At 41.1% G+C, this 16,912-nt stretch overlaps 1 protein-coding gene across 1 annotated transcript in view; it reads right to left on the reverse strand.

Annotated features, from left to right (window-relative positions):
• Positions 1 to 16,912, reverse strand: part of AKAP13 (A-kinase anchoring protein 13) — a 206,499-nt gene that overhangs the window by 145,858 nt on the left and 43,729 nt on the right. The window contains exons 3-4 of the mRNA XM_036389369.2: positions 13,449 to 13,545; positions 2,574 to 2,618 (exon numbers count right to left, since the gene is read on the reverse strand). Coding sequence (XP_036245262.1) covers positions 2,574 to 2,606 — 33 coding nt within the window. The 5' untranslated portion in view covers positions 2,607 to 2,618; positions 13,449 to 13,545. The remainder of the gene's footprint in view (positions 1 to 2,573; positions 2,619 to 13,448; positions 13,546 to 16,912) is intronic.

Consider the following 16,912-nt stretch of genomic DNA (forward strand, 5'->3'; position numbering starts at 1 on the left):
ATTTCTTAATCTTCACACTTACAAGGGCCAGTAGTCTCATCATTACAGGCCATGACCTCTCAGTGGTCACAAGCTCTGCAGAGGCAGCACAGATGATTTTTACAGAAGAGGTAAATAGAAGTTCAAGCAGCCAAAAGAAAGTACCAAGAAGGATACAGCAGGTGGTCTTCCTTCCTTTTATGCACACTGATTTGAGTAATACAAGAATCTCTACCCCTCTATTGGTGTGTATGTGGCAATATCATCTTTTCCATCACCCAAAAAACTTTGGCCCCAAGCACTCTGGACATCTCAGGTTCCCAAACCCCCTTTCTTAATTATGAATTATGAAACCTGGGCAACCTGGTAATTACCAGACAGGATAAAGCATGCTTTAGCTCTCTAACTGGCTTCCAGGAACTGATCATTTTTTTACTTTCTCCTCCTAAAAGGAGCTCAGTAATGCTGTTGATGAAAACAACTATCTAATGGATCTTTCAGGATGAAACTCATGGCGGACTTAGTAAAAAAATATACAAAATTGAATAATCCTTAATCTAAGATAGCTTAAAAGAGGAAGATGCAAAGGTGTCAAAAACAAAAGGGTCAAGTGTGGGAGAAACATATTTTCCTAAGACAAAGATAGGGAAATCCTCTGACATGGCAGTATTGCCTGTTACTTCTAGTCATTCAAAGAGATGAAATTCCTTATGGAGGAATTAACAGAATACTGTTCTCAGTAATTTGAAAACAAGATCAAGGAGGCTGTATATGAAAAATGGAGTTGCCATCACTCTGAAGAAGGAATGTGGTGAGGTTTGTTATTTGTCTCCCAAAGGCCAGGCCACAAGACTGCTGTGTCTGCCTTTAGAAAAATAGAAATACCAGGAAGATACCCTTTTCTTTGTGTTCTGCTGGCACCTAACAACTCTCAGATGAGCTGTCAATTAGCAACACATGGAAAACAAAACTGATCTTAAAATGTACAAAGCATTTATACTGAGAGCAAACAGAAAGACTAAATCTTGACCTTTCAAAATTTCTTAAGCTACCAACAAATTTGTTTTTTTGAAAGGGAGCTGATTTGTGTATACACCTGGCCAGAGGAAGAGGAGAGAAAAGGGAGTCACTGATGTATTAATAATGTAACTTATTTGCATTGCAAAGAAACACTATACCAAGTGCTATACAATCATTATTTTACACCAGGCTACACTTGACCTCAGCCCAGTTCTCTGTCACCTGGGGATGAGGACTTCTAAGTGTACCACTTCAGTATTACATATTCAATAAAACCCCACACAAAACAGTGGGAAAATAAACTAATTCAATAGATAAGGCTGAGAAAACAAAGGCTCCAGATTAGCAAAGTCATACACTGTTCAAATGACATGGGAATAATTTTGTTCTGCATTACACCATTCATGTGTTTCTACTGTAGCAATTTCATCATATATTTGCACATAAGTTCCATTCTCCCTTAACGTGTCCTAAGCTTAAATGAAGTTTCTTCAAAGTCAAGGTACATTCAGTAGACTAGAGATTTAATAAAGTTCAGGCAACATTTAGTTTCAAAATTCAGTATACAGTGTACTCCTAGAAAGCCACTCTACAAAATCAGGTCACACTACATAGTATTTTAATCTTGCTTCAAGCACAGGCTTAGGAAAGTGGGTAGAGAATAAATTCCAATGCAAACTTCTAGTTGGTAATTAAAGGTAGGCAAAATTCAAAGCCCCCATGGCCTTAAAGGTCAATACAATCCATTACTGACAACATACAACACTCTCCAAGATAAAGGTCTATCACCAGTCCTGATTGTTTCACCTTCCTTCCCCTTAAAAACCACATTTGCAAGCAATTTTCCCTTCAAATTTTCCACCTTCTCATCCAGCTCTGCCCTGGCTGGCGAGGTCTGTGGGCAGGACCATGAGCTGCAGCAGCTCAGCCTGCTCCCAGCATGGCAAGGCAGTGTGGAAAGCAAACAGTTACAGAGCTGGCTGGCAGCTTTGGCACAGACTGAACACACGCTCACACACCCCCACACATCCAGGTCTAATTTGACAGTGCCCATGTTCTCCAACAAAGCTGCTATTCAGGGCCAGGGGAAGCTTGTTCCTTATTCATGGAGGTTACGAGCTCGGAGAGGCTGACGTAAACCATCCCCTGCTGCAGCCCAGCCCTGCGCAGGCCTCCAGGTCCACCCTGCCACGTTTAAAACTCCAAACAGAAATACATTATCACAGTGGGCAAGCCCTGCACACTGGGATGCCCTGTTTTCCACACTAGCAGTTTCTTCTCACCACCTCTCAACACATCAAGTCACACGAGCACAGCCATGCACGCTTTGGGGAGGAAAAACAGAAGTGGGGGATACCTGCACAGGGGCAGCATTACATGGCTCAAAACCAACTTAAAACAGTCTGCTGGAAACCAGAGGAGCTCTGTGACTTACCTGAGAGCGTTACCACTGAGCATCTGCAACTGAATTAACAAAAGAAACTCCTTAGGGAGCAAAGAAAAGAAGCAGCATCTCCAAAAAGCTGATGGGAAGTGTTTTGTGTGAATAGTAAAGTGTTTTAATTGGTACTCACATACAATGGAGCTTGTTGTGGATTAAGTTTCATGACCTCAGAACACTGAAACAAAAAAGAAAAAGCAAGTTGAGGTTATTTTTCATAAAATTGTAGGTACTTCTGTAAGTTGCTTTAGCACTCACACATTCCTTCTTCCAATAACCACTTTTTCTCTTCCCCTTCATGTCCATCTCAGTTCATCTTTCCTCCCAGCAATCCTCACTTCATATCTGCTTTTTATGGCAATTACCAATCCTTAATTGAAATCCTTCCACCAATTCCGCCACTCCCCCATGAAAAATCATTTATGAGTATTTGCAATTCTCTCTGCTGCTCAAGAAATTCAACTACTACCTTGTCCAAGGTAATTTGGTGTCATTTTTTACCCCTTTCACTGGATTATTTGTTAAAAAACATTTCAAAACTACACAGAAAACAAACTATCAAAAATGCTCTGAAGGAAAAACTTCCAGAATAATAGATGATGCTCATATTCTGATTACCATTTTTCATAATCAAATTCTACCATTACTCATCCTGCAAAAGCTATTTTAGTCAAGAATCTTTCCTCTTTCTGGTCTGTCCCTGGAATTTCTCTATAACCTGGTGAAAGTTTCTTATATTGAGCTTTGAATCAGTTGAACCAGAATTTCTCTTGCATTAGTTCCTCCACTCCAGCAGAAAATATTCACTCTAAACAAAAGCCCTAAGTTTTCATTTAATGTGTGTATTAAGAGATCCAGGATCCTAAGATGAAGGAATGCAAAACAATTAAAAATGGAATTTCTGCTGTTACTCATGTCTGCAGAACTCGTAATGCTCTGCAAATACTTCAAGCTCTTTTTAAAATAGATGAAATACCATTCTTCTTTTCACACCAAAAATGCAGGATCTTGTTCATACTTTGCTCCTTTCCAAATCCCACAGTTTGCCTTTAGTGAGACAGAAATTAAACCACAGCCTAAGTTCTCTTAGCTGATTCCAGCTAGCCTTGCTCCCTCACACGCTCTCTTCATTTTACAAAATGTTCTTGTGCCAGTTGCTTTAAAATACCAGAGTGACCTGCCAAGCTTGTGCATCAAAACAGCCCTTCTGCAAAAGGTCCTCTGAGGCAGCCAGTATAGATGGAGAAGTATTTTGCAAGAGTTTTAAATCAAATCCAATTCATACCTGCTTTTAACCTTGAGATTCCCCTTCATACAGCAAGAACACCCTGATAGTTATGCCTGATAGTTTTCACTGTATTTTCAGCTCTTACAAAAACTTACTCAGGAAAAGAGGGGATTAGTAGCACTAGCTGCCATTTGGGCAGGTGAGCTCCAAAAGCAGCTCAGAAAACAATCTTCACTTGTGCCCTACAACATGCCCCTGGCAGTTCCAGTCCTACTGAGGGCTCAAAATGAAAAAAAGAAACAAAACCAAAAATGCACAAAATCTGCCAAGCTCACTCATGACCTATCTGAGCCTCTCTCTCCTGTTCTGAACATGGGTGTCCTAAACAGGAGCATAAAAACACTCCCTAGACAAGAGCATTCATTGTATCATACAGAAATCAAATCACGCTTAAAAAAAACCCCAAGCTTTCAAGCTCACTTCACATATGGATTTTTAGAATTTCTCATTGGTACAGACTAATTCCCTGTGAATTCAAACTCATAACAGTTTTTGTTGGGATTTTTTTTTGGCAGCAGCAGTGAAATAAGGTGACACTGTTGAACACTGGGTCTTGTCACAAAATCATGGGAATACTTCCTGCAGTAAGATTTTTTCCCCCTCTTATTTTACTGGTTGGCCCTTCCATCAGTCACTTGAAGTGATTCCTTGGTTCATAACGTACATGTCATTCCAATTTTTCTAAGGATGCAAACTTAGTTTGCAAGGAGACAGGCAGGTTTGGAAGATATTTCATTTTATCTTGTTAGTTAGTTATTTGGCAGAAACATAGGAGAAAAACTGAGTGACAGATAAGCCTGAATGACTACTCTGAGTCAATAAAGGACTAAATTTAGGTTTCTAGACAAGTGAAATTCTCCAACCAATAGACAGGCAGGGAGCAGCCTCTGAAGAACTTTAAAAAACCTTTAATCAAGTAAGAAGAGGGAAAACAAAAAGCAGATCATACTGGTCATAACCTAGCCAAGATACACAGGGATCCTAACACAGTGAGTAAGTTGGACTACTTCAAGTGTAAAAATGAGGAGGGAAAGGAAGCTAAACAGCTAAACTTTGTTTTCTCCTGTTATTAGAGGAGCACATCCTTCAAGCCAATGCCTGCTCTGAGCCCCAAAAAGCCATTTCTATCTTTTTGGGCAGGAAGAACTTGCTGTACCAGATACAGAAGAATGCAATGAGAATAACTGGCCCTACTGTGATATCAGGATCTGGACTGCACGTGAACTGTCTTGAAAGCCAAACTAACAAGAACAAGTACAAATCTAAATCTAAATCTAAATCCCACCTGCCTCACCCAGCTCCCACCCAGCAACCTCAGAGCAGCCTACAGATTCTGTTCCAGTAGCAGCTGCCTGCACTTAAAAACATTTATGGTATTTCTCACAAATAGCTAAACCTTTTGAATTTCAGTGGGAGATTTATCACAAGCTCCATATACATCTAGACAATTACATTGCAAGGTTTCTAGAATTATATTAGGCTTTCCACCTTAGGATAACACAGTGAAATCCCCTGTATTTGTAAATTGGAAAGTAGGACATGAAATGAAAATCCAGGTTCAAGTTCTTCAAAGCAACAATGGTTTTAGACGTTATAAAAATTTGCAGACATCAGTAAAATAGAAAGCTACTGGAGCCTTCTCAAAATGGGACAGACACCTTTCTGCTCTGTTAAGCACTGAAGAATTAATACACTGAGTTTTATTAATGTCTCTTTTAGAGAACTTCTGTGTTATTTCACATAAAATTTCATGGATGAGGACAAATGACTGCTCTTCATTTCTCGGGTATGTTAATATATGTCAGGGAAAGAAAGGAAAAACAAATAATTTATTTGCTTTACTGTGGTTCCCAAAACCTCATCCAGAATTAGGGCCCCACTGGTTACATGCTGTAAAAATGTCAATGCAAACAAAGTTTCTGCCCTGAAGAGTTTACAAATAAGCACAGGCAGCAGGAAGGGATACAAACCCCTCGTGCTAAAGCAATAAACTCTCTTCTCATCCACTGCCCCCAGCTACCACTAATTTGGCCATAATTAGGTGGCTTATTTCTTCTAGGCATTGCAGGCAAAGTGTGTATCATGAGGACAAATCTGACAGGGAGGTCAGTGCTCCAGGCCAACCCATCCCACATACAGTCTGCAGGGCTGAAGGACTTGGAACACCATGAGTGCCAAAATGCCTTTTCCATTTTCCCATCACACCCTGGTCAGGATTGCTCTTTTTGGCAGTGAGTTAAATCAAATGCTGGTTTCACTGCTCAGCTTCTGTGAGCTCCCCAGCATCCACTCCTGGCTGCCTGGCTCCATATGGAGCATATATAAGAAAGAAAACACAGGGCCACTCTCCAGAGCTGCCCATTAGCAAATTCTTTTTTTTTTTTTTTTTATGAGAAGGAAGATCTACAGGATGGCTGAAACAAAACCAACCACTCTTGCCTCCAACAGCAGAGCAGAACTGCAACAACCCAGAGGATAAGGGATATTTAATCCACATGGTCCCGGTAGGAAAGCCTGCCTACCTACCCCTTTCCCTCTCCCTCATGCACTAAACAAACTTCAATTGTGTTTGAGTTCTTTCAAGCTTTTCAAGTTCAGTTTTTAGGTATTTTAAGTAAACTTCAGCTAGACATATACTTCAAGTTTAAGCTGAACTTTATCTGAATCTCAGCACTTGACCTTTTCATTTATCATTTTAACATTTGATTTTTAGAAACATTGATCCTTATTTGCAAAGCTTTACCCATGCACTCTGAGCCATACCAAAAAAAAAAACCAAAAAAAAACAAAGCCCGAAGAAAACCTAACCCAATCTTAGCCATGAAGAGCTTGTGGTTGTAGGCAAGAAAGAACAGCCAAAAAACACATGAAGAATCTGATGGTTACAGATGGCATGGAAAGCATTCCAGCAGATAAACAGAAATGCAGAGAAAGCAGGATGGCTTTCCAGCTGTAAGTATCACAGCACTGCTGGGATGAAAGCCAAAGGAGGATTTACTTTTTTTTTGATGCAACTCAACTTATTTTGTAAAAATTATCCTGTAGAACTGGTTTGAAGAGACTAAACTTTGATTTCAAGGCTCTGGAAGAACAATTTGCCAGGTAGTCCAAACTACATGTATCCTATAGAAATTAGGAAACTGCTACTGATGCTAGTTATCTGCAAGAGAGCAAGACAAACAGAATTTATTTTATATATTTATTTGAATAGGGACACCAATAACCCACAGTGGGGCAACCTGCCTTATAGGCAACCCTTTAGGCAAATAGCCCAGAAGTTGTGAAAGAGTTGAAAGAAATCCCAGGACTTCCTGGGAGCACACATTCACCTCCGTTGCTGAGCTGCATCACTTCCTTCTATATGGCTGCACTACAAAAATAAAACCAAGATTCCAAAACCACAACACTTCTCATTCAACAAAGCACAGTGTCCTCAAAGGCACTCCTGGTCGCACAAAATGTTAATTTATGAAGTACTTGGATATATCAAGAGGATTGGGTTTTGGGCCCTACAGAGCTGCTGCTCTAAACTACACAAGATAAATAAAGATGGGGAAGTGGAAAGTGAGGGGAGCAGAGAGGAGACCAACTGCCCATATACAGAGGAATTCCTGCTGGAGCCATGATTTCATGCAAAGAGAACTAAAATAGCAATGTCTTTCACAAGTTTATTGTTCTCCCCTAGTGTCAGGGGAATTGCTAAGCTGGAATATTCCCTTTTTCTTCTGAGTGGTATATGACCTTTATTGTGTTGTATTACCCATCATCAGCCTCTTCATTTTTTTTGTTATAACACAATTCTTTGAAAAAAGGCTCTTCTTGGTTTATTTTAGGTTTTTTTGGTTTTTACTTTTTTCTTTTTCACCTTTAGCAAAACTCTGAAAATGGAAAGAAACAATGACTTGAGGTTGGTTTTATTACTTACATTTTCTTGTGTGGTCTTTTTCCTGGGTGTATTCCTGCAAAGTTGAGACCTGCAGTAAGTTACTCTCACCTTGTGCTATTAGGCAAGACATGAGTTTGTTCACACACTCTGTTCCACGAGTTTCATTCAACACTGAATGAACACCAGAACTCACCATTCATAAAATGAATGAGCTTTCTAATCAGTGTAATCACTGTACTACTGCCCTGTCCTTAAAACCCATGTGAAAGGAGACTGAAAAAAACCAGGACAAAACCTACAAATAGCTTTGACAGGAAAAATAGACCCATAGCCCAGTTCTTCAAGAATGTGCACGGAGAAATTTGTATTAACAGAGTAGCTGCAATGGCAGTGACTAAAATAAACCCTAAGACAAGCACCATAATTCCAAATGCAGAACAACTTTCTCTGTAGCTGTAATAATGCATGATTTTGTATATCTGGTCAGAAACAGGAGGCTGGAGGCATTAGGAGAAGTAACTAATCCCAAATTTATTTAGCAGACACACAGGGAAGTGATACCACCAGCAAAAGTCATTGACCCTGGAAAGGAGAGGAGCTGGGGAAACAAGAAACCACATCTCAAACACAAAGCACCAAACAAGTTACCAGCATATTGTGTTTGGTATCACAGCTGAGCCTAGAAATACAAAACCTCCAGATATTTGTGTACAATCACCTGAATTTATGTAACTCGCTGAACATGATGTTTTCTCACTAAATGGATTGCTTAGGAATAAAAATTCATCCCTCATGCAGCATTTCCACAGGTGATACTGCTTCCCAGCTGTGTACTGTCTGCAAACAAAAACATATGCTGCCATTCAACTACAGACAAAACAGGGGTTTCTTGGGCACAAGGGAGGGATGAAAAGGAGGTTTAGAGATGTTTTGTGTTGTTCTGGATCTACCATCACTCTCCTCCAACAGCACAGAGGTAACCCAGCAAGCCACCCTCAGGAAAACCAGACACACACAGATTACCTTCACAAAAAGAAAAGGAACTTCACAACAATCTTCTCCTTCCAGAAAAAAAAAAAAGGCAATTTAAAGAACATCTCTAAGTGCAAATTCTGCCTAAAATCTGCTGGATTTTTTTCTTTACAGTGTTGGAAACCACAGTACTGTGGCATGCATGTAAAAGAGCCCATCAAGGAGCAGTGGGGGAGTTGTAGAGCTGAGCCACTTGCAGAGGGGCTGGAGCCTCACTGCAACACAAGCTAACAGAGCATCACCAATTTAATTGACTGATGATTTAATAAAATGCCCTGGATATTGATTAACTTGCTTTGCTTAATGTAGCTCAGCTTCCTGGCAGCAGGAACTGGCACCACACTGCTCCTGGGCTGGGAGCTGGGCTGCCCAGGGGCTGCACCCACTGCTTGCCTCACCCAAACCTCTCCCATTACCCTTCCCAAAATAATGAAGCGTAACACAAAGCTAAGATACAGGCAGCCATAAAACACACATAAAAACAAGCTTAAACCTTTATCCATGCTATAGCAAGTCCCTAACTCAGCTTTGCCAGCCCCGTCTTACTCCAGAGCTAAACACCCTTAGTCTCAACATTAAGTTTCTTCTTTTGGACTATTTCAATCTCATAATTGTCAAAAAGATAATCACCTGGATTACTTAGAAGATATGAAGCAATATTGGGTTAACAAAAGCAGTGCTTTCCCCATGTAGGGGAAGGCAGAGATCCCTCTCAAATGTATTTGCTCCATGCCTTCACCTATTAGGAGGTACAAAAAACAAACCTACAAAACTCAAATCACAGCAGCTATCTCTTTACAGTTCGTATGCCCAATTTCAAATAAAGAAAGATACTGTAAAAGTTGGAAAAACAGAGAGTAAAAAAGGATTATTAGCCAGCTCTAATTATACAAACTGATCTCATCCTCTTGTCATAAGCCTCTTTCCTGTTTCCGGAATCTATTTGTGCTACAGAAAGACCAGCCTTCTGTAAATGTCCATGGATCATCAACACAGGCTGATTAATTTCCCATTTTACAGTACACACATACTGTCAAGCAATTCACTTGTAATCCAATATAACCCTGCCCTTACTTGTAAATTTTTTCCTCTAATATATTACTAAAGGCAAACAGTACTTAAGATACCAATTTGTAAAATCCAAACAACGTTTCAAAAGGAGGCATCATGCTTCTATAATGAAATAAAAATCAGACCACATCTTCAGTTCAAGTAGCTACATCCTAATAAAGTTAAGACCTAACAGTTGACTTGAATTAAAGAGCAGCATGTACGCAAGAGCACACATATGTTTATACTCAAATTAAGTCCTCCAACAGGTTCTGGGGCAGCTGTTTCACGTATGCATGAGACTTTTATCTCAGGCTCAAATATTAACTTCCAGAAATCCTTAGCAGACACTCAAGCTGCCTCCTCAAATGAGCAAAATCCAGTTTATACCTTCCTATACGTTCTCTTGTTTGAATACACGTTTTGGCAGTAAACTGTGGGGCAGCTCTCAATGAGAACCAGCTCATGTTTGCAGGGGTGATTCTTGACTTTGGGGTTTAACCAGGAACTCCATGAAAATCCCCAGGTATCAAACTGGGCAGCTGAAGCACCATGCAAGTTACTGGTTATCTTTGGAAACAGAGATGCATTATATGGGACAAGGTGAAGAATGGAGGGAGGCAAGAACAGGCTTTGGGGAGTATTTCACCCCAGTACATAAAAGGATAAACACAGTGGAGAGCTGTCAACAGAGAGGAGATGCCTACAGCCTTACATATGCAGCGGGAGTGAGCAAAGCCTCTAACTATTGATTCCTACACTTCTTAATACAGCACATGTCCTAAAACCTTCTCCAATTCACTATTCTCTGACTCTCCAGGATGTGCTGTTTTAGGAACCATGCTGAGCAATGATGGTTTCAGTAAAAGAAACATCCCCAAGCCCTAGAGCTGAGCAGCAAGGCTCTGCTTCTTTCTGTGCTTCCCAAACCACAGCACTTGTACTGCACTCCCAAAAACACAGGCTTGCAGCAGAAAACAACCCATGATGCCCAAAACATCACACACACTTTAAAGCTGACAAATATTAAACATTTCCTAGCATTTACAAACCAGGTAGTTACCCAATGCATATTTTAATAAAGTCATGCACCAACCTTAACTCTCCAAAGCAGAGAGTTCTAGCCACAGGTCGAGTTGGAAAAAAATGGCATCAAGACCAAGATGCAAGACGTGTTTCTGCTTGCATTTTGGTCTAAGAAGCTCCAGTGCCCAACATTTTAATGTGCTTTTCTTTTCTGAAGAATACATCAGACTCACTTTTCCCTTTAGGCTCCATTTTGCAAATGCTGCCACTGTGGCCCCAGGCACCATGGACTTACTCAGGAAAAGCCTGGATAACACTTTACTCCAGAAGAAGAAAATTTCATCAGAAACTTCAGGCTTCCTACAGGAGTACCTGTGCTAACCTCACTCCCTGTGGCACAGCACGACCACATCTGACACTGCAGAATTACAAATTATTTCTTCGTAATTGCTCCTCTTCTTTCAACTCACAAAACTATGGGAAAATGTTCTTCTCTAAATAATACACTTTAGGCAATGAGAGAACATGGTCATTTTGCTGAAACATCCTTTTTGAGGCTTGAAAAATGCTCATCATTCACTCAGCAACTGCAATGATGGAGTCACTTGGTGTGGCATTCCCTGCAAGGAAAATGAGAGCTCTGTTCCCAGGGCACTCTATTGCACTGGGAATATCTCACAGGAAGTAAAACCCCAAGCAACAGAAAATATTACATCCCTAGCCCAGAAAAGATAGAACACTCATTCAAGCCCCATTTTTAAATAAATTAAAGCATCAAATAATGAAAATCCAAGTAGGCACATTTTGTACCCAGTTCCACTACCCCACCTTCTGCACCTGAGCCTTCCTGCAGCACGCTTATATGCAGAACCCCACATTTTGCAGACACTTCAAACTGTTTCTTTCCACTGCCCTTACAAAGTGACCTTTCAGGCTGGTCACTCAGGAAATGAATGGGTTAAGTGCCCACAGGTCCCAGCCTCCCCAGTAAATCATTTATTACCCCAGCTCAGGGACAAGGAGCTCTGCAGAGGCGAGAGCCCACGCTGTGCAGCTGTTCCCAGCCAGGCAACTCTCCACAACTATGTTATAACACAGGATTAAGCTCGGGGAGTGGAAATCCGTCCCTTCATTGCTGATGGCTTTTTCTCTTTTTTTCAAGTTATGCAGCTATTTTAAATGTTACAGAGCTCATTAACATGAAGTTCATTAAGCAGTAACCACTTTATGAATGAAATGAAAAGATTGTCATTATAAACACAATTATGGAAATACTAGACCAGCAGGTAGAAAAAGGAAAGGGTATGAGAATGCTGCTCCTGAACTCCAAATTAGCCTTTCTTTTTTTCCCAGATCCTTCAGAGGAGGCACACCCAGAAATCAGACGTGAGGCAGAGGCTGGTTCCCAGGCAGGACTTCAGGTGAGAAGCTCTTGCTGCCTATGCTGGGCCTCCCCAGAGATTTCACTGCTGTAGCTGAGTGTAAAAAGTCATCCCCGTTCGTCACCCCCAAAAAGGGTCTGAATCTTCCTCAGCAGTGAGCACAGCTTGCTGCAACTCACCACGCTCCCCAAATTAGAAGAAAGTTAAGAAATACTATGACAAATCAAGCCACAAATTGCTTCTCTGCAGCTGGTGTGCATTCCTCCTTTAAACATGATGAACTTGGAGGACAGCTCTCAGCAAGCCACTTATTCATTCCTGATAAAGCAGGTTCCATTCATAATCATGCCAAGGACTTCATTTCTTTCTCAAGGTCTGAAAATAGGTATAATTCCACTGCTCTACCTCACTGAAAAAAGGAAAACCCAAATTATTACGATACACACTTGTCTCTCTACAAGTAACAACAGTTTCTTTTTAATCCACCCAGCTGTTGCCACAGCTCAGTAACACCAAATGATTTGGACTCAATCTTGTTAAATCAGTGGTCTCGTAGGCAAGACCATTGAAAATACGAGGCATTGCAGGTTAGGGACAGTGGGAGGAGAAAAGAGGCAGCTTGCAGTGGTTTTCCTCCCTCCCTCCCTTGACAGAGCTCACACATGGCAAGCACCCATTTCCAGGCAAGGCTCTGGCAGTTTCTTTGCTTCAGGCTAACAGTTTTTGCACATTCAAGTCTTTTTGGAGAGAAAGGGTGTAGCTCCATGAGTCAAAACAGCTCCTGTCAGCATTGCAGTAACCATACACTCGTTTTTAGGTCAGATCCATCCCGTGATCTGGTTCACCACACCAAGAAGCTGGTGTTAGTTGAACAACAAACCCAGAAGCCTCAACAGCACGACTGCTCCGGGGCAGACAGACCGACAGCCGCTGTGCCGACCAGGAGGCACCTCAGCTCTGATCCCAGCCAGCTCCCGTGGAAATCCTGGGGCTGTAACCATATGCTTGCCTGCCCCAGGGACATGAAAGCTCCATCTTAAAATATTAGGGAAAAACAGCTGATGTTTCAAGTGTTAAGTGCTATTTTATACTTGGCATCTGGTTGATACAGGAGGCAACACCACATATGCCTTTTCTAACCCAACCACAAAGAGATTGTATTTTATGGCAAAATAACTTGTTGAATTTGTTTATATCATTGCAATTGCTTTGATATCAGCATTTCCTCCTCCTGTCAAGGCTAAGTTTGACAAATGGCTTGACAATGGGCAAACCCATTCTCCCAAACCCCTCATCTCAATCCTGGTGTATACCTACAAGAGCTGCCAAAACATTTAACCTTACTTTAACTGCATGAAGCAGTACAGGTGGCTCCAAGATCTTCCTCAGGTTGTTCCCACACCGAGCAGGGAGAAGTAGGGCAGGTCACAACACTCAGCTCCTAGAAGGGGGAAGAAGAAGAAAGAGTCACCAGGTGCAAGGGTCAGCATGGCTGAGAGCAGTCCCAACACCCAAACTGGCACTGCAACACCTTCACCAAGGAGAATGGAAACCATCCCCTCCCTTGCTAACACATGTGGGAGGCATGTGTTACTTCCTGCAGCAGTCCCATGTGGTTCCAGGAGCACACACAGGACAATGGCCACATTATGGAGACAGCTATTTATAGACACACATGGGCATCTGGCACCACCTAAGAATAACTGCACTGCTGAGTTGTATTTGCTGCTGTCCTGCTATTTGGTTTATCCCCAAAGCGGTTGATCTGCTGTCCATCACCGTATCCCAAACAACTGAGCTGGCCTTAAGTCCTTTGCATCCATCAACACAGCCTCTCCCAGACAGACTCCATCAAACTGTTTGTGCACTCCATTAAACCAAGGTGTTTTAACAAGAACAAAGGTAGATGATGGCAGATGGTGACCAGCAGATGAAGCCCAAATCTACCAGGATGTCTCTGCCAAACTCTTTTGGGCTGCCTGCAATTTTCCACAGGCTGATTTCCTGCTCAGGGGCAAAATCTACTCAGTAGATTCATCCATAGGGATGGTCTCCAAAGCATACCTAGAAAGAGCAGTTAAAGTGAGTCAAATGTCAAAAGGTGAAAAAGCCAAGGTTGGGTTATAGTTTATTAAATGGTGTGTGGGAGATTTTATTAGCCAAGTCAAAGTTATCAGGGTATCTCAGACCATCATTTGGTTACCACACCAGGAAAGGTTGTGGCTGCACACAAACACCACCTAACACAAGCACAACACACCAACTGCCTCCTCCTGTTCTACCAGAGACACTCTGCCCTTGCACTCTCCCTGTTGGGAAAACATCCATCATCTGGGAATCTCACAGCCTGAGCCAACCTGCCAACCTCAAAGTGCAATTACAAGCACAGAAATAACAATGGCAAAACTAGTTACCAGCTGGGAAATCAATTGTACTGTGTGAATTAGCTGGGGAAAGTACAGGACTGGAAGGTGAGACACTGCACAACAAATCTCACTCCATCTACACAAGACCTGTAACACCTGAATACCTCAATGTCAGTTTTACACAATTTTTTTTTTTTTAAGATTAACAGCTAAAAGTTTATTTTATCCATTCTGCTGAGAAATGTGGAGAGTATTTTGCAAGGCACTACAGGGTACTGTGCTTTACTACAAATATGTTTATTTAGATCTAGACCAAATAGGAAAACCAAAAAAAATTTCATCCTCCTAGAGTATGAGGATTATGCATGAATTCCTTCATTGCCATGTCACACATTTCTGAGTTACATTCTTATGCCAAACTACTGGAGCTGAAAGTGGAATTACCTGAACTCTTAAATCCCAGTTAAGAGCATATAAACACTCTTTGGATTCATTAACCAGTAAAAACCACCCTCACAGTCACAAACAAGCAGACTAGAACTTTCCTCTGGCATTTTTGTAGTGTTATTTTCAGGACCTCAGTTTAGGAGATGGTTACTGTTTGATAAAGCAATGATTAACTATTTGCCCTCCTGTGTCGATCTCCAAGGAACAGCTCTTTCCAAGGCACATACAACAACAATACAGTGGTTTCACTCATTTCTGAGACACTGATAACTGGGCTTTCAAGAGTCTATTTGTATATTTTGGCAGGGAAAGCAGGGTTTGCTGCTATCCCTTTGAACCAACAAGGACTGTGGGTATGGCTAACGTTGCCAGGGTAGACAGTGAGCATGCTGTGAATCACTGCAGGTTTTTCCTCATCTCCACTAAGGAATGAGGGTGTGTGTATGGAAAGCTCACTTGGATGCTCAGGACCTGGAAAGTATTAGCAACTGGAGAAAATAAACTGGCCCAGCAATGAAAAACTAACATTAATCATAAAATTCTTCCTCACACTTTTTTGTCTGGTTTTATACTGTGGGAGTTTTTAGATTGCTACAAGAAGAAGAAAGTAACATTTAAAAGTCTTATATAATTTAGTTCTGTGTGTAAAGAGCCTGCACAATCAGTAAGGTTGTCCACATCAAAGTACTAATTCTCCAAAGAACTGATTTCTGCTTCCCATGAAATCGTTTTGGGACAACTCCTGCATGCCTAAGCACACCCATTTCAGAAGGATTTCCCCATGGGGATTTCTTCTCCTCCTCCTCCTTTACTGGGAAATCATTACCAAGTGTTGACGAACACGGACATAGCTCCTGTTTTCTGAATCTTAAAAAGATGGGTTTAAAATTTATGTTTCGTGGGTGAGCTCATACTGCTTTACAAATGAAAAACTGCTCAGTATTATCACAAGAAAATGATGATATACAGTAGCTTTATAAAAAGCAATTTGGTTTCTACATGGCTCTGCAAATATTCCAAACAACCTCTAACTATGAATAATTTCTCCTCTAAAAGGTCCTACAGTCATGATATCCCACAGTGCTTACTAAAGTAAATGAGAATGTAAAGGAGAGTCCTTTTGACACCTGCCTTTACACATCCTATTTTGCTCAAGTTTAATAAAAATAGGGGGCAAAACCCATCTCTTTTGTTAGGACACAATTATTTGATAGCAGACTGTTTATGAGCTTGCTCCCTCCCCACTGAGACAGCTAAAGCAGAAATTACCCAGGCCACTGATTAATTACTGAAACAATTCTTTATGAAGAGAGAGGAAAACAACTCTTCTTCATGAAGAGAGAGGAAAAGAAAGTTTAAGGACAGTGTTACAGCTACTTACAATTTTAAGAAGACAACATTAACTGACCCTTTGGATTATATATACAATTGCTATAAGAGATGAGTTGGTTTACCAAAAAAAGCCCAATAGCTTAGAGGTGATCTGCATCTGATACATCCTCAAGAGGCAGAGGAGAAAAGCATCAAAAGGTGGTCTTGTTATATTTCTAAATTAAATGAACTTCAGTGAATAACACAGACAAAAAAGAAATTATTCTGTGTTGATGATCTATTTGAGAGGAATCAGTTGGGACTCTTAAACATACTTGGTAGAGTCCCAACATGTGGACCTCAGGGTTTCCAGTTACTTTGCTTGATTCCTCCCCAGCAAACTCCCACCCTTCCCAAACACTCCCCAGTGTCCAGCACAGAGGAAACCACTCCTCAAATTTGCTATTTGTTTCCCTGCACCCAAACCTATTCTATTTTTCTGAGAAGTGTTCCATGTTTTGTTGCTTTGCCATCTGAGCACTTTGACACATAGAATGAGTTATCTTACCATCTGGTTGTAATTGACATTGCAAACCTTTCAGCAAATTCAAAAAGCAGCACCAAGATGAGAAAACTAATGGTCTAGGAGATGGACAGCTGATTATTTGGTATTATTTGATACAG

This window comes from Molothrus ater, chromosome 13 (genome assembly GCF_012460135.2).
Source record: "Molothrus ater isolate BHLD 08-10-18 breed brown headed cowbird chromosome 13, BPBGC_Mater_1.1, whole genome shotgun sequence".
NCBI classification, from domain to species: Eukaryota; Metazoa; Chordata; class Aves; order Passeriformes; family Icteridae; genus Molothrus; species Molothrus ater.